We start from the raw sequence: 17,945 nt of genomic DNA on the forward strand, positions 1-17,945 counted from the left end.
AAAAAAGCAGTGTTAAAGTGGTAGGAGTGTTATGTGAGGGAGAATACAATAAAATTAGGTGATCGGGTGGACAAACAACATTTATTAGTGTCTCCCAATCCCTAAAGTACTCAACCGTATACCAAATGTAGTGGTTGAGAGGCTTCACCCCACCTGGCTGCAGCGCAGGTATGAGGAGCACCGCTCTGTCCGTCGGTGTCTCCTGGCAGTCAACTGTACTGTCTGGGGGGGGTTGAGTATGTACCTGAAGCTCAGGTGATATTGTTCTTAATTACTTTTCCTATTTAAGTAGCAGTGTTTTACACACGGTCCTGAAGAATGCATTTGAAACTATGTTCAATATAATGCAGAAACATGTTGACCACTATTAAGTTCGGTGATTATTAAAAACCCGCACTTACACTTGCTTCTTTTTTATACTTTAGGGATTGGGAGACACTAATAAATGTTGTTTGTCCACCCGATCACCTAATTTTATTGTATTCTCCCTCACATAACACTCCTACCACTTTAACACTGCTTTTTTCAGTAGCCACGTCAATCTCTGTACTTTACACACTATCCCTCTCACATATATCGGCCACGGTAACACCTGACCGGCCGTTTTGTCTCCTGGGTAAGGAGAACCCAAATGATGAGAAAGAGGGCGGTACAGTGTGGCTTCTGATGGGAACTATTTCTCCATATGCTCTTGAGCCTTTACTTGGCCTGCATTCACTAACACGGATGACTTTCTCACTGGTGTCTTTTGTGTAGTATTGGTGTTTTGATCCACTCCGTTTTGACTCCTTCTTGTGACCCCCAGGTATATATTTTGTTGTGAAAATACTGTATTTTGGGGCATGTACCTGGTTGGTCGGTAAACTCGCCCTTAGACCCTACTTCCATTGTTTGTTGTGTGCGTGTACTAGCCAGAGACCCCTAAAACGCCCCTATATACAGTATTTAAGAGGCAGCCATTTACCCAGAAGGAAGATTTGAGTACAAAAGAAGAAGGACCAAAGGCCCATGCTGACCCAGGAAGAAACCGAGGACACCAACTGACTTGGCCTCAACCCTACTGGTCTGTACTGACCACGACCTGACTACAGCAAAGAAACAGGTATGTCCAGCAGCAGCAGAACCCCCGAGCCCGGAGGTCCTGCCCTGCACTCAACTAACGAACTCTTACTCCAGTGAGCACCCAATATGCTCAAACCAAGACTAACCTTCAGAGTCCGGACTCGGTCGACTCCGCGATTCTGCACTGCTCTTCCCTGGTGGTCACGGACCGAGACCGAGTGGACCAATACCCCAAGGAGTTCCCCCGGCGATCCTAACTTGGGATCTGGTGACCCCTGACCTCCCACAAGCTTCAAAACCAAACCTGAAGCTTTATTTGAATGATCCCCCCTGAACACGACCGTGGGCGGTAAGCCGACTTTCACCTTGACCAAAATGGTCCAGGAAGCCCGACCAAAGCCAACCAACCAACTTCGACTGAGACCGATCACGCCCCAAGGAATCCAACACCAGAAGACACCTCAGCACCCGACGCTCCAGGCCTTGGGTGGCCCAACCAACAGTGTCCAGGCATCCTCTCAGATACCAATGCACCTCTCCAGTTATTGGTCACCTTCCAGAAGTCTACTTGACCAAGCCTGCAGCATCTTCCGACACAAACATTCTACATTGGGAAACACAGGGTCCCCAATATCCACTTTACATCCTGCACCCGGCCACCCCAGTGCCGCTGGCAGTGCAGTTCTTGTGTTGGTTGTTGGCCCCTAGGTGCTTTTCTCCCACACAAAAGTGGCCTGCTTGCCAGCAATCCCTAACCAAAGCCCCCCCTGAGCCCCGTTAGCTAACGCTGGGTCCGTGGACTCTGCACCTGGACGCCCAGTGCCATTGGTGGTGCCACTGGAATGCCCATATGGACCTTGGGGAATCTTGGTCCTAAACCCCAAAATTCACCCTCATGAGTCGAATACTTAACTCCAAGACCGATAACCCCTTTTTAATCCCCAGAGATTCATGTGATGAGAGTTTGAGTCTAGAAATTGTTCTAAGTATAGAACTGCCAATGTATGAGGAAAAGTAAGTACTTATACAAAGTCGTACTTACCTTGTATGTAAGCATCCCAAGGTATGGTATCTAGGCATACCACCTCAAAGTATTCCGAAAGTAACGAAAAGTAATTACTGGGTAATTTTACCCTCATTTTAAAAGTATTACGAACCTGTAACTATTGACATTGCAAATACAACTGCATTTCCTTGACAGTCGTACAATTGCCAATATATATTACTTGCCTGTACCAAGTACCGCTTGGTTCTAAAAATAAAGCATGAGTATACTTTTGTGATACTTACCTAATTGGTCTGGATTCTGTCTACGTATGTGTGACATTAGTCTTGATTGAGTAAATATAATAAATGCTTAACACACCCTCCTGATAAGCCTAACTGCTCGACCACACTACCACAATAGAGCTGTTAGCGATTATCTAATTTAGCCTCTGCTATACCTCTGGGGACCCAATGGACTGTGTACAAACGATACCTTACTTTGGTATAGTACATGCAGAGCCAGCTTCCTACAGCTTATAAATACAATTTACAATAACTGTTGTTTAGAGCAAGCAAAGAACCACAAAAGCCCAAACTTTGATGGCATATCAGCTGAATTATGGGAAACATTAGCATGTAAATGTTATCTCCATTCCATATGCTCTAGCAAGAGGTTCACTTATTAGGGACACTCCTTACATCCTGGCCAGAGACAAATATTATTGATTTTTAAAAGTTAGAGAAAGATCCCAGTCTTCCCACCTCCTATTACCCCATCTCTTTGCTGAATGAAGATGGATGGCAAAATCCTTCAGGGTATTTTGGTGAACCGCTTGCAAAAGGCCATGGGGAACATTGTACACCAAGGTCAACAGGGACTTTTTTGCTTGGTCGACACCTAATGTAGACTATTGCTGTACATAATACTTGTGTAGATATGTCTATTCGTTCTCCTGTCCCCTCTTAGCACTTTTAATCAACACTAAAAAAGTTTTCTATCCGGAGCAGTGGGATTAATTTTGTCATGTGTTAGAGGGTTTATCAGCCTAAAAATGTTATCAATATGGTTTTGCCCATTAATTTCCATCCCAGATGTAGACCCGTTTTAAATTGAGATCCTAAGGGATCTTTACAGTGGTACACGCAAATGGTTCCATTGACACCTTTATTACTGGGAGAGATCCCGATGAAAGTTCATTTGTACGGGGACAATTTATTAACTTGCAATGGATCATCTTACCATGGTATCATTTTTTGGCAGCTCTTGGGTTTCTGGATACATGAAAAGAAGACTGAAATTATGAACTGACAGATAGACCAACAATTGAGATATCTCAGGGAAATCATAACTAAAAATTGTATGATTTATTGAAAACAAATTATTATTCTGAAATACAAAACTATTGGATCATTGACAAAATCCTTCTGTGTTCCTTCCCTTCACCTTACTTTGTTAAAATGGCAATTCCTCCACATTAATATTTTTGGTTTCAACAACTTTCAATATATGTTCTGACTAATTCTTTCCATAAAATAGAATCAAGACTAGGCATCTTTATCTGGAACAACGAAAACCTCAGTATCTCTGCAAACAAAATTCTCATGGTCTACAACAAGCTGGTTTGCTAGCTAGCCTGAGCAACCTCCCAACTATATTATTATACAAACAGATTACATCTGGTTCAGTGTTGCCCCAGATGGATGTCAAAACATCAATGTCAGATATTGGGCTGTTCTAATTTCTCCCATATAGCCGTGGGGTTTCCTAATAAATTGTAAACAACCCAAATTCACTAAAAAATATATATTGTTGAAATCAACACATGACTTAACACATATATGGTGGTATGTACAAAACTATTACATTTTCTTCTGATACACACATTTACCCACATATGGTCAATGGACAATTTCTCACCTTGCAATCTCATACTAATTGCCCAATTTGGAATCAGTTAGTGCCCCTAAATGACTTGGTGGATGTTCATGGAAAGATTAAGGGCCCGATTCACAGAACTAACTTAAGACAAAGTCCTAAACTTACTACTTTTGGTATTCACAGAAGTTAGGATTTTGTCTTAAGTTTGTCTTAAGACAGACTTGAAACAGACTTAAGACAAAATTCCTAACTTAAGTCTGTCTTAAGTCTGTCTTAAGACAAACTTAAGACAAAATCCTAACTTCTGTGAATACCAAAAGTAGTTATTTTAGGATTTTGTCTTAAGATAGTTCCGTGAATCGGGCCCATTGTCTTTTGAAGAGCCAGCACTTTTAATAGATTTATATAGTGAAATTTGATCAGCAGATGAAATCAGTTTGGATTTGGAGAGACCCCCAACATCCATTTATCTCTACAATTCATGTCTCTGAATATTGGGTGGTGAAAGGGGTTTCTTGGGAGATTTTGGTTTCTGACAGGTATTGTTAATTGGCTGACATGAAACAAAAGGCACCCAGTAAGAGAGGTTTATTTTTTGCCTTTTCTGGAGTACTAGAATTAGGACACAGTGTAGAGACTAATAGAGGCATAGATTTCTGAACCTTTAAGTCCCTTCAACAAGTAGTTATTTTCTAAAATTCCACACCTCTGTCCCATCCGGCCATAGTCTCCTAATCTCTTTGTTTCAAGTTACCAACGGCAGAAAATTATGACATATCCCTAAAACTATTTGTTTCACCTTCCCAGGCATGCACTGCCTTATACTTCCTTTGCTTCATGTCACAAACTGCAAACAATTGCCCTTCATGCTTTATTCATGGATGTGAGGGTAGGTAATTTATTATACAAAGGAAGTTATTGGGACATTACCACTTGCCTTAAAATAAGTTATGTTTTTGCTCATCCTAGTTTCTGTTCTAACCCACACAAAGCAAATCTTTCAGTCAATAATAGTTCCTTACACTCAATGTTAAGGGATATCTTGTAGATCAGTCTTTTAGTCCTTCAGGGCCAGTGGACCATATTCCCCGTGGGAAGGGAACGTAGATCTCATAAGCATCCTTTCAGCCCTGCAAAACTTCCAGTTTATCACACCTTGTTTGTTAGTTTGTTCCCCCTCCTTTCCCCTCCACAAATCAATGTGTCTGTATGGAGATAGAGGAGAGCCTGTAAGCACCTTTCCAGTCCTACAACACCACCAAGACTGACTGAGAGGGCTGCCTCTATAATACCCCACACTCATAATCCCCACCTCCTCACCATTTTCTCTAATTTATCTACTCCATATTGGACCTTTGTTTTGTCATCTCCTTCCTCCCCTTTGTTGATTGCCTGTGATATGGCAAGAGGTGGTTTTATCACAACATGACACCCTGCTTCTTGTGGCTCCTTGAGGTAATGTTGCCAGCACGGGCAAGCTGAAGTATATGGATCTTGTTTCAGATCAGTGAATGCGGGCAGAAATGGGAAAACTGACTTCATTTTCAACCATTTTACCTCACCTGACCTACTGTAGGTGCCTGTTACACACTAAGTTAGCTTACGAATTGGAGAATGTTATTGTTCAGTTTCTAAGAATGATAGAAAGATAGAACATTTCATCCCAAAAAATCAATTAAAAATACACAATTTTAATTTACAAATTGACAGCATTTTCAAACCTTTATTAAAATAGAAACAACAACTATAAATCATTACTCAATCCCCCTTCCCACAAAAAATAACTATTTTTTTCTCTACAGTACAAATAAAAACCCAATTTATGTACTAATGAACATATTTGGAATGCACCTTAATTTAATAGATAAAAACTTTTGTAACAGGTGCTTATCTCAGCTACCAGATCCCTGCCGCCTTCCCCTATTGCTTGATGAAGTCAACAAGAGGAAGAGATTTGGGCTTGAGTGGGATAACGAGTTTTCATGTTGAAATTTCAGTGTATCTATGTGAGAATATCGACAGCAAAAATATTGCTGCGCAAAGTTATAGAGAAGTAAATATTGAATATATATAATCTCAGGGTAGATACATGTGGAGTTAAGAATAGTAAAAATATCGAGCATGCGCGGCCGCCGCATAAGATGGCCGCCTAGTCCGTGAGCTCTTCGAGTCAACAGATGACTGGGACGCACTGGAGCCACTTTTTTTCTCTGTTTACGACAAAGGCGGTTTTCATGAATGTCAGAAGGCAGGGTGAGCCAATATCCATGATGAACTGGCATTTCTAGTGCTTTTTGATACCTTTTTCAGGTATTTTTCTTTTCTCCTCATTACGGCAGCCATTTTAAATACATCTGGCTTCCATATGAAGAGCTCACTTTTTCTATTGCTTTTTCTGCTGTTTATATCCAGTTGTTCATGGAGGTGTACCTACTCTTCTACTACTAAAATTGGTCCGGCAGCGTCTTTGTCTACCCACAAGAGAGTTAAATAGGACCCTCCCTCTCCTGAGAAATCCTCCTCTCCTATTTTTCTGGACCTGGTTCTTGAGGAAATGTGCGCACTTCGTCCTTTCGTAGAGGAAGCTAATATGCACATTCAGAACTTGGATGACAAATGGTCTCAAATGGAAACCAGAATCACAGTACTCGAACAATGTGTTAGTGATTTGCATGGTGAATCTTCGAAGATAGCAGTTTGGAGAAGGAGGTAGCGGCACTGAAGGCTCATTCAGAAGATTTAGAAAATAGATATAGAAGGAAATATCTGCGCCTTTATGGTCTTCAGGAGGGTTTGGAAGGAATGGACACTGTTTCCTTTTTTACTTCTTTTTTACCTCAGCTGGTGGACTTACCTTCTTCCACACGATTGAAAATTCAGAGAGCTCATCATTTAGGTCCTCTTCCATCTTCCTCCTCATCCAGACCCAGAGGTGTCATCATTTCCTTTCTGGAATTTACTGAATTTCTGAAAGTCCTCAACACAGCGAAATCAAAAAGGCAACTTGTATGGCAGGGTAACAAAAGTTTTATATCACAGGATATCTCAAGAGCTACAGCTTCCAGACAGAAGGATTTCCTGGGTCTATGTCCCCATCTACGCTCTTTGGGTGCTCGCTTTGGTTTGTTTCACCCTTGCCTCTTCAAAGTTACATTTCAGAAAAAAACTTCCGCCTTCACTGCTCATGCAAATTTGCGAGAATTTCTTCATCTACATTCTTCCAGCTCCACGGAGACTCCTGCTTTTTCGTCAAGATGAACCCTGTGGTGTTGGAGGACCTCCTCCTGCATAATATCCTGTTTATTTTTCTTGTGTAGTATTATTCTCTCTCTTTTTTATGCTACTTTTATGATTATTGTGTTCTTTACCGTTACTGATTAACACTCTTTTTCTTTTCAGGCTCCTTGTTTTTATCCAGTCATTCACCATGTCATGTTCCGTTTGTCTGTTGACTCGTTTCCTTTGCTGTGCCGTTTTGCCTAGTGCTGTGTTCAAATCTTCCCACTGTGTTCAGTCTCATCAGGTATATTTTTGCAGCCGTCATTCTTTTACTTGTGCTGTCTCTCCTTTTTGATCTTCTCTTTTCTCTCCTTTCCCTATCTTTTTTCTGATCTGTTTTTCTTTCTTTTCCTTCTGTTATCTTTTTTGTTATTTTCCTGTTTGATGTGTTTTCTGTCTTAAAAGACCGACTCTGTTTATACATTTACCTTTCTTACCTTATTCAGAGTTATTTCCTGGAACGTTACAGGAGTAACTATCCCTATAAAGAGGCAGAGAATTGTGTCCCATTTGGCTAAATATTCTTCTGACCTCGTTCTTCTCCAAGAAACTCATCTTTCTGAGTCTGAGGCTTTGAAATTTAAACGACACTGGGTGGGTTCCGTTTTTGTTTCCCCCTCCTCAAATAAGACAAATTGCGTATTATTCTCTGTCACAAGCATTTAAAATTGGTAACTGTCTCTCAAGACTTTGATTTGGAAGGCAGATGGCTTTTTGTTAAGTTAATTGTTAATGATATCTCCTTAAATGAAATGAAATGAGAATTTATAAAGCGCAAACTGCCACTCCTAACGGAGTCTCCTGGCGCTATCAACAACAGTGAATGACATAAGCCTAAATGAGCTTTTGGCAGCAAGTAATTGATAGACCAAAGATCCATGTCTTTAACAGTTTTCTGAACTACCCCTCATGTTCCATGGCTCTAAGCTCATTGGGCATGCTGTTCCAGGCTTTGGCTCCCAAGACGGTCGCTGATCTTCCGCCTCTGGTGACTAGCCTAAATGCTGGAACACTGAGCAGGTTGGCCGTGGTTGACCTTAGCGTTCTTGTCGTGGTGTACGGCCTAAATCTTGCTGAAAGATATCCTGGGCCTAGATGACGATGGGCGCTAAATGTTGTCAGTAGGAGTTTGAACAGGACCCTCTTACAGATGGGAGCCAGTGAAGGGTCTTCAGTGCAGCTGAAGCCGATGCCCTGCGTGGTAGTCCTAAGACCAGTCTGGCCGCTGCGTTCTGGACTACCTGAAGTCTCCTCAGGATGATTTTGTTGGTTCCTGCAAGAAGACTATTGCAGTAGTCCAGTCTCGATGATATGAGGGCCACTGCTACAATCTTTTTAGCCACAAGGGGAATCAAATTAAAAAACTTTCTCAAAGTTTTTATGAACCCAAAACAGATCCCGGTCAGTTTCAAAACATGGGGCTTGAAGGAAAGGGCAAAATCAAACCACACGCCTACGTTTTTGGCCACTTCCACCGTTGATGGCAGTGCTGTGGTGTCGTCTGGCCACCAATCGTTTGAATGAAAGGGATTATCTTCCCCAATTGGTAAGATTTCTGTCTTGCTGGTATTGCAACAAAGATGGTTTTCCCTCGTCCATTGCAACACAGCCGTCAGACAGACTTTAAAGTTTCCCTCTGCATTAGTAGTGGTCTTATCCAGGAAAAGGATCAATTGGGTATCGTCGCGTACGACGTGATCTCGATCCCATAATTAGAGATCAGAGAGACAAGAGGGGCCATATATATATTAAACAGCAGAGGACTCAAAGAAGCCCCCTGCGGCACCCCTGTGGTGATGACTTGTACAGATGACATGAATGGTCCCAGCGCAATTGATTGTGTCCAGTTAGTTAAGAAAGATGTGGTCCATGCCAAGGCCTGATCTGATATGCCACACAATCTTAGTCTGGTAAGCAAGATTGTAATAAAGTACTGGACCCCTTCATTTATCGTCAATCCCTAGTAAGTTTATCTCTCACAAAATGAAAAAACAGTTTCTTTCCTTTATATCCCAATGTCTTTTGGTGGGCTCATGGAGAATCTGCAAACCCACCAGTAAACAATTCTCTTTGTTTTCCCCTCCTCATAGTTCCAGTTCCAGATATTGGATCATTTCTTTGTCTCTAAATTGCTCTCCCAAAATCTTATCAGTTCTTCTATGGAACCAATTGTGATTTCTGATCATGCCCCTATCATTATAGAACAAAATCTCTCCTTAAGGAACATCAATCCCTTTTACTTGATATTAAACGGCTGGAACATCAATATTATTCTTCATCTACTCCATCTAATTTGAAAGAGCTTGTTCGTAAAAAAATGTATAGTTTAATAAGATCTCTACTGATAAAGCCTCCTTGGTTTTACTTTGTAATTGCGCTCGTTATTAAGGTGGCTGTAATAAAATGGGTACGCTTTTGGTTAATTATTTGAAAATTCGTAAGCAAGGTCACATGTTAAATTCAGTAAAGATGATATAGGGCTTCCTGTTTTTAAAGATTCTGAGATTCTTGCAGAATGTGTTAAATATTATCAGTTTGTGTACACATCTGAATCTCCACCCTTGGCGTCTCAGATAGAGACTTACTTAAAAAATACCAAGAACTCCCTTGGCATTCATAGTGATCTTTCATCCTTAGAAGCTAGCATTTGTCTATCAGAGATATTTCATGCATTTCAATCCCTTAAGAAGAAAATATCCCCTGGTCCAGATAGCTTTGCTGTCGAATTTCTTCTGAACTTTTCCAATCTTCTCTTTCCTAGGCTGTTACAACTTTTTCAATTTTTCTCTGCATCTGGTTCCACTGGGGCTCCTTCCAAGAGGCTACCATCTGTTTTATCCATTTGTAAAAATTACAGGCCTATTTCGTTAGTCAACGTGGATTATCAAATCTTTGCCAAACTACTGGCTTTACGTCTTGAACCCTTCCTTCATTGTTTGGTAAGGAGCAGTCAGGGTTTATTGAAGGCAAATTTACCTCTGACAATGCTAGATTATGTTTTAATGTTTTAAATAAGGCATCTTCTCTTTCTCACCCTCTAGCAGCTGTCTCGATTGATGCCGTGAAAGTATTTGATCGAATTAACTGGTCCTTTTTGCTCAAATCCCTAGCCTGGCATGGGTTAGGTCCTCAGTTTATTTTGTTTGTTTCCTTAGTCCATCAATCCCTCAGGACATCAGTTTTAGTCAATGGAAAGATCTCTAGTTACTTTCTGTTAGGCAGTGGTGTTCGTCAGGTTTGTCCGTTTATCTCTTCTAATATGGATTCTTGCTTCGGGACCTTTCCTGTCCTGTATCAGAAATAACACCGAAATCACAATACTGAGCTGATCGTTTTAAAATTTCAGTCTAGGCTGAAGACATACTTCTCTCTATTTCCACTCCTGAGCAGTCCGTTCCAACTCTTCTGCAGGAAATGTATACATTTTCTTCGGTCTCTGGTTATAAGATTAATTTGGACAAAACTGAAATTATGCCTCTTACTAAGTCTACTTTTAGTCATTCTTGCGTCGACACAGGGTTTCTTTGGAAAAACTCCAAAATTAAGTATTTAGGCATCTGATTTGCCCCTTCCATTACCGACTCGGTTTCGGCAATGTCAGTGATTGTTTAGACAAAGTAGATAAGCTTCTTGCCTCCTGGAATCCCCTCTTCCTCTCCTGGTGGGGCCATATGGACTCTATTAAAATGATGATTTCGCTCATAATTCTATATACCCTTTCAATGATCCCAGTTAATAGTCCTGTTGCGTTCTTTAAGAAGTTAGACTCTAACTTGGGTCAAGGGGCTGTGCCGGTTTACCCAGACGAGTAGGTAATACCTCTTGACTGCTGGTAGGGCTGGGGTACAGGCTGCTGCAGTTTAAGCTACTACCTGTCAAACTGCATAGCTAGAATATTTGAAGTGCGCGTAAAACCTATGACATTTTTAGCAATTTTAGGGAATTTTTTCCTGAATTTGAACTATTGTTTTGAAACCATTTCTCAAAGATTTCTTGGAGGCTGAGCCCTCTTCCCCCAGACCAATGTGATGATGGCGGACAGCCTAGCTTGCCACTACATAAAAGCATTGGGAGTACGCAAGAGCCTTCAGGGTCCCCTGATGAAAACTCCGATTTACAGAATGCTCTAAATCTGTTTCTATATCATCAAGGGGCATAATAACAAGGGCTTTATCTCTGCTTTTTTGGCTTAAAAAGCCGAAAAAGCGCAGATAAAACTATCGCCCTATTTACAAGAGGGTGCTAACATGCATAATCGCATGTTAGCACCCTTTTTCCCGACGCCTCCTTTTGCATCTCTAATGAGATGCAAAGTGGGTGTCACTGGGCGTACCCGGGATGGACTACCTTGTAAAATATTGCTGATGTTCATATTGCGATATTTACAAAGCAGCCCACAGGATTTTAGCGAAAACGGTGGTTTTCGCCAAAAACTAACGTCTGCTAAAATCCTGACTTACCTATGCTTAACATAGGGAGTGGATTATGCTTATACGACCACAGGGTCGTATCAGGAAGGTTATCGCCGTTTTGCAGGGAACATAACTGGAAAACCAGTGATGTTCCCTGCAAAATGGCGATTTCCCCGCTAACGCTGGATTTCTTATCGCCGTTGTGAAAAGCGTTGTTGATACAGAGCTATCACAGCGATGAAATCCAGCGATAGGATAAACATTGCTAAACGCGCTTAGCAATGTTTATCTCTAATCGTTTTTGATACGCCCCCAAGTGAGGCAACGTAGGCTCTCACATATTCTGCATGGCCCACGGTCTCTGCGTATGAGTCAGGTGTGGGCACCTGGGTATTGATTGGACTGTGCAGCAGGTGCAGTGGCACCAGGGCACAGAAGTATGTTGGGCCCACTGCACCACAGGTGTTGCTGTGTTGTATTACGCATTCCGCTAGGCAGGTAAGCCCACTTTTCTGCCTTGTATGAAGGACTATGGGCAGATTTACAAGCCCCTTGCGCCACTTTTCCCATGTTAAAAGTAACGCAAAAGTGGCGCAAGGGATTTGTAAATCTGCTCCTATGTCTATATCACTCATGCTCAGTAAACGTGCGAAAAGTTAGTGCTCTGGCCACAGGACTTATTTTCTGGTGTTACGCCTCAGGTACGTAGGCCGGTAAAGGACATAATTCCACGGTGTAGCATGCCACATTTCCTGCAGTGCTTGAATACTGCTTGTTGCTCGCTGGACAGGAAATATCGTACCATGGCAAACATCTTTTGAAAAATCTGCCTTGAAATGTGATCCGTGCAGTGACTCAAGGCTTCGCAGCCGTGAACAGTGAAGCGGCGCAGAGACAAAGTCCACACCCAGTTCCTACCGAGACTTCCTGGGTGGAATGAATCTTGCTTCTGGGTTTTACTTCACTCTATTTTTCCCAGTTTGAGAATTTAGAGGATGTGTCTGGGAAGGAGAAGACGCTAAAATAACTTGTCTGCACAATGCCTTCGCATTTACTGATGACGGCGGAGGTTCTTTACCCGGCAGGCGGGTAAACACCGAACAACACGGAGAATCGTGTCTTGTCAAGTGCGACACATTACGCGCATAATTTGCATATGTGTGGAGCAGGATTGCCATCGGAGAATCTAAGAAAAAAAGAACTTGCACGCCCCTTCCAATGATCAAAGTTATGGATAAAAGAGGTAAGTTGTAAAAATGTTTGTTTTCTTAACAACGAATTGTGCTTGTCTGAAATGCAATAAAACGTGCACCTTTTTACAACGTGGAATGCTGGGATAAACCTAATTATGTTCTTGATCTGGGCGTGTAAAGATTTCTAATTCAGGTTTTAGTTTACTGTAACTTCATTTAATTAAATCGGAACAAATAAAAGCCAACAATTGTTTGCAGAAAAAAAGAGGTGGCATATTTATTGACCGGGCATAAAAGAACATTAGGGGATTTTTTTGCATATAGCGATGCTAAAAATTCAAATGATATTATGATGGCACAAGGCAGACAAATAAATATGTATTTATGCTCCTTTTTCAGTGGGTTATTTGTTTTGAATGCAAGAAGCAAGTGGATTGTCAATGGATACAAACCAGGGCATTCGAGCTAGAGACAGACTGAGAGGCACCTGTCACAGTCAGGCATTAAAACACAAGCACGCGCTCCTCCCAAGCAGGCGAGGGCTCGGCAGGCAGGCAGCCCAGGGAGCCGTGTTTATGTCCGAAGCGGAGTCCCGAATGTCTGCAGGTGACGGCTCTCTGCACACAGTGTGCATCCGGAAAGAACGTCCGGCTGGGGGCGTAGCGCCAAGCCGTCTGCAATAGAAACAGAGATGGGGGTAAAGTATTTGCACGCTGGGACCCAGGGCACAGGTCCTAAACAAAGAAGTGGGGGGACTAACCTAGTTGGAGTATGCAAGTGACATCACGGCGCGCGATCACGGCGTATGACATCACGGTGCGTGCGCAACATCACAGCGCATGACGTCACACTTTGCATCACAGGCATTGACATCATAGAAAGTGGCATCACAAGCCACGACTTTACAAGAAGTGGCATCACAAGAAGTGACATCAGATCTAAAGCCCTTACATATATGTTTAGCAGGTCTATCAGTACGTTTGAGCTCATTGCTGCGAGAAGAATAGCACAGTGAGCGATGGAAGATGATATGGGACTTCTACACCTTGCAATCACCAAGTTTTATGTAACACAGCCTGCACATTTATTTACAAACATATATTTATTGTACATGTAATATGCACGTGTTGATGTAAAGCGCTCTGACACCCTGCATTGGAATGAGTAGGCTATACAAGAAAAAATAGTGGTACTTATTTCGACTTCTCCTCAGGGGAAGTGAGCTCTATATAAATGCAATTTGTTTTGTTGTAAATACTGGGAAAGATCAACACATCCGCTATCCTAACAGTGCATGCATAACTCCTAAACAGGGACTGAAAAAAGTGAAAAGCTGCCTCTCTTAAGTATGTGTGAAGTGCTAACAAGGTGTGAGCCTTTGTTTACCCTCTGCTTCATTTGCATCAGGGGTGAGGCTTCCAGCTGCTCCCAGCCAAGAGAGTCAAACAAAAGGAGGCCTGATGACCCCTCAAATTCGGCCTTTGTTATGGGCCCAGCAGAAGTCTTAACCCCTCCCATGCTGGTGACGAACCCCAGCCGTCACGCCCCGCGGTGGGCGTGTACTGATGACGGCTGGGGTTCGTCAGGGCCCCGCCCTGTTCTTTTGTTTACCGCACAGCGGTAAAATCGCGGCCTCAGCGAAGGGGTTAAATAAGAAAGCCCCATCATGTCCCCGCCTGCACATATTTGCTTGTTGCAAAAGGAAAACAGACAACGTGCAGGCCCTGCTGAAAGTGTCCTGGTATTTGGTAATTACACAGAGGAGTGCAGCACATTATTCAGTGGGGCCTAAATTCTTGGCAGGGTGGACGGCGTTCACCCGGTGAAAAAAGTGGGTGGACGCCATCCACCCGCATGTGCCCCCTCGTGCCCTTCCGGGACCGAATTATACTATTAAGTAAATAAAAGAACAATCTGAAAAGGGTGTAAATATCTACCATAATATGTAAGGAACAGGTATATTTAGGTCTGGCCTATCAGAAAGCGATGCAAAAGACCCATTGTGGGCATACCAAGAACTTAAAATGGGATTACAGCCCACCCATTGCATTCCATTGGCTGAGTTTATTAACACTCTTTTTGATTGCTTCTTAATCAAATACTTTCCTTGCCCCATCTTGTGTTTGTCTGGCCCCTGGGAGCACCGCGTCTTTGTCATCATTTTGATTGGCTGGGCTGTATTCTGCCACTGCTTATGTTTAGTTACTTACTGTTTATGTTTAAGCGCTCCATTAGAGTGCATGTGTTTTTAAGCCTGCTTCATCGTGTGCTTCACACCCACTGCTAAATACATGCCCCCGGCGCTCCTTGTTGCCCCTAATGCCATTTGCTGTCTCTCATGTTGTGCTGCTTTTGAGATTTTTTTATTATTACTCCTACATGCTCCCCCTTATTTCATACTACCGGTTCCGCTGAACCCCCACCATTTCTTTTATTTTTTTAAGTTCATTTTTAATTTTTTTTATTTGGGATGGCACAGCCTTTCTTTCTTACAAAAAAGAGCTTCTGTGCTACTCTAGTTTAATTTTTTTATTTACAGACCCATCTTGGGGCACATATGCGTGGTGACACATTCAAACATACGTCATCACACTTGCGTACGCCTACAAAATATTGGGGCTCTCATCGTTTTGGTCACAAAACCCCTCTACCCCACCCACAACACAACCAACCTATAAATCTCTCCATTGATTTACACTAAACTTGTGCTATAGGAATTCAAGTACATACATGCAAAAGAGAGGGATTTAATTCATGAAATCTGCAGGAATACTAGTGAAAATAAGAAACAAGCATTGTCAAATTCAATAGCTCTGGGTTGAATGTTCTAACAGATGCAGTGTTAGTACATCAGAGTGAGGCATTCAAGAGGGAGCCGGCAGGAGTGGGCAGAGAGGGCTCTAGTTCTAAAGTACAATGCAGTTCAATGCAAGCACTGGAGTGGAGGCAGAAAGGTTCATCTAAACAACCAATAGCATTAGGTAAGAGATGAATGCTCCACTGGGTTGAGCCAAAAACATGATTGACAAAGTCCAAGCCAATGGCTAAAAGAGGCTGGCCAAAGAAAGCCAGTGGCTACACAGAGCGCACCCATAGCCCACTCTATGTATTTTGTTAACAGGCTTGCTTGACATCTGTACTGTCAAAAACACAGACCTTAAAAGGATGTCACACGCCTATGACTAGTTCAACTAAATGTTTAATATAGATGTTAAAAATATCGATTTTGTATTAATGTAATTATGTTTGTATTTATTTTGTATGTGTGTGATGCATGTATTTTTGGTATAAGATTTGTTTTTGTTTTTATTATCTGTGTAAATATGTTAGTAGTTATTACATTTTTTTTGGTTCTAATTTTGCATTTTTTGTTCCATATTGGGAAGTGGGTTTATAGGGGAATAGGGTGGGAAGTTATTTAATTGCCTCAAATTGTAAAGCGCTATGATATCCTTCGGGATCAAGTTCGCGCTATTTAAAACTCTATAAATAAACTAGCAGCCCGTCCCGACCTTGTCCGGGAGCAATCATGCTTCAGGGCCCCCGCCCACCCCGACGTTGTCCGTGGGTCCCCCGGATCCTTCCTTCATATATTGCAGTATTATACCTCTATGTTTCCTTTGTACGCTTTTGTAACCTGCACACGTCACATTTTGCTCATGTAATGCACCGTTTGCTAGCTCTTGTATTTTGTTGGCTCACGATTCTCACTTTTGTAATGCACTCACTTTTGTAATGCATAGTTTGCTACCTCTTTTGCTTCATTTAATGCTCACTGCTCCTCCCCGCCTGTATTTCACCTGCGCTCACCGCTCCTCCCCGCCACTTTTTCCTCATGTAATGCACCATTTGTTACCTCTTGTATGTTGTTGGCTCACGATTCTAACTTTTGTACAATTCTCACTTTTGTAATGCACTCACTTTTGTAATGTCCGTGGGTCCCCCGGAGCCTTCCTTCATATATTGCAGTATTATACCTCTATGTTTCCTTTGTACGCTTTTGTAACCTGCACGTGTCACAATTTCCTCATGTAATGCACCGTTTGTTAGCTCTTGTATTTTGTTGGCTCACGATTCTCACTTTTGTAATGCACGGTTTGCTACCTCTTTTGCTTCATTTAATGATCACCGCTCCTCCCCGCCTGTATTTCACCTACGCTCACCGCTCCTCCCCGCCACTTTTTCCTCTTGTAATGCACTGTTTGTTACCTCTTGTATGTTGTTGGCTCACGATTCTAACTTTTGTAATGCACTCACTTTTGCCGTTTGCTACCACTTATGCTTCATTTAATGGTCACTGCCCCTCCCCGCCTGTATTTCACCTACGCTCACCGGTCCTCCCCACCTGCATTTCACCTACGCTCACCGCTCCTCCCCGCCTGTATTTCACTTACGCTCACCGCTCCTCCCCGCCTGTAGCTTTTGTATTTCACCTACCTCATCCGCCTCTCACCGCTCCTTCCCGCCTGTCCGCCGCTCCTCGCCGCTCCTCACCGCCTGTCCGCCGCTCCTCACCGCCTGTCCGCCGCTCCTCCCCGCCTGTCCGCCGCTCCTCCCCGCCTGTCCGCCGCTCCTCCCCGCGCTGATGTCCGCCGCTCCTCCCTGGCTCCTGATGTCAGCACGCACGTCGCGGCCGGCCGGCGCTACTTCCAAGGGACTACTTTTTTTTTTTTAGGTAAATATTTTAAATAACGTATATTTTTTTATTTTATATAGCCTATGTCCATCTACAGACCCTGCCAATTACAACGATGTATCAGGTGTTTGGATTGGCGCTGTGGTTCCCGAGTTTACCCGCCTCAAAGTTCTTCCTTTATAATAGTAGTATAGATAAAATAAATACCTACATAAATCATAACTCACCCATCAGCGACTATGGAGGATGAGCTTAACCCCTATCCCAAAGTGCCCTAGGTGCATAAGCAATGATAGCACCTTTTTCCATATGGAATGGTTGTGCCCGGTTGTCACCTGATACTGGTCTCTGATCTTTACCACATTTTCCATTATCCTAGAGAGGCCTGAAGACTGCTTCACCCACATTACATGACACGCGTCCTGGAGGAAGTGGGAGGTCCCTGGGCAGAAAGCACCTTGATTGACATAGGCACAATGATTGCAAAGCGTGACATA

General features: G+C 42.6%; 2 protein-coding genes across 3 annotated transcripts in view; one reads left to right on the forward strand and one right to left on the reverse strand.

The window, feature by feature from the left end:
- Positions 1-17,945, reverse strand: part of SAMD7 (sterile alpha motif domain containing 7) — a 158,151-nt gene that overhangs the window by 117,443 nt on the left and 22,763 nt on the right. The window lies entirely within an intron of this gene.
- LRRC31 (leucine rich repeat containing 31) overlaps positions 12,430-17,945 on the forward strand; it is a 60,274-nt gene continuing 54,758 nt past the window's right edge. Inside the window, exon 1 of one of the 2 annotated variants that reach the window (XM_086944303.1) lies at positions 12,430-12,862. In XM_086944303.1, the coding sequence (XP_086800429.1) occupies positions 12,838-12,862 (25 nt within the window). In that variant the 5' untranslated portion in view covers positions 12,430-12,837. Of the gene's footprint in view, positions 12,863-13,211; positions 13,510-17,945 lie in introns of those variants that run through there. The other variant, XM_086944302.1, reaches the window with a different exon arrangement.

The sequence above is a fragment of the Lissotriton vulgaris genome, chromosome 11 (genome assembly GCF_964263255.1).
Source record: "Lissotriton vulgaris chromosome 11, aLisVul1.2, whole genome shotgun sequence".
NCBI classification, from domain to species: domain Eukaryota; kingdom Metazoa; phylum Chordata; class Amphibia; order Caudata; family Salamandridae; genus Lissotriton; species Lissotriton vulgaris.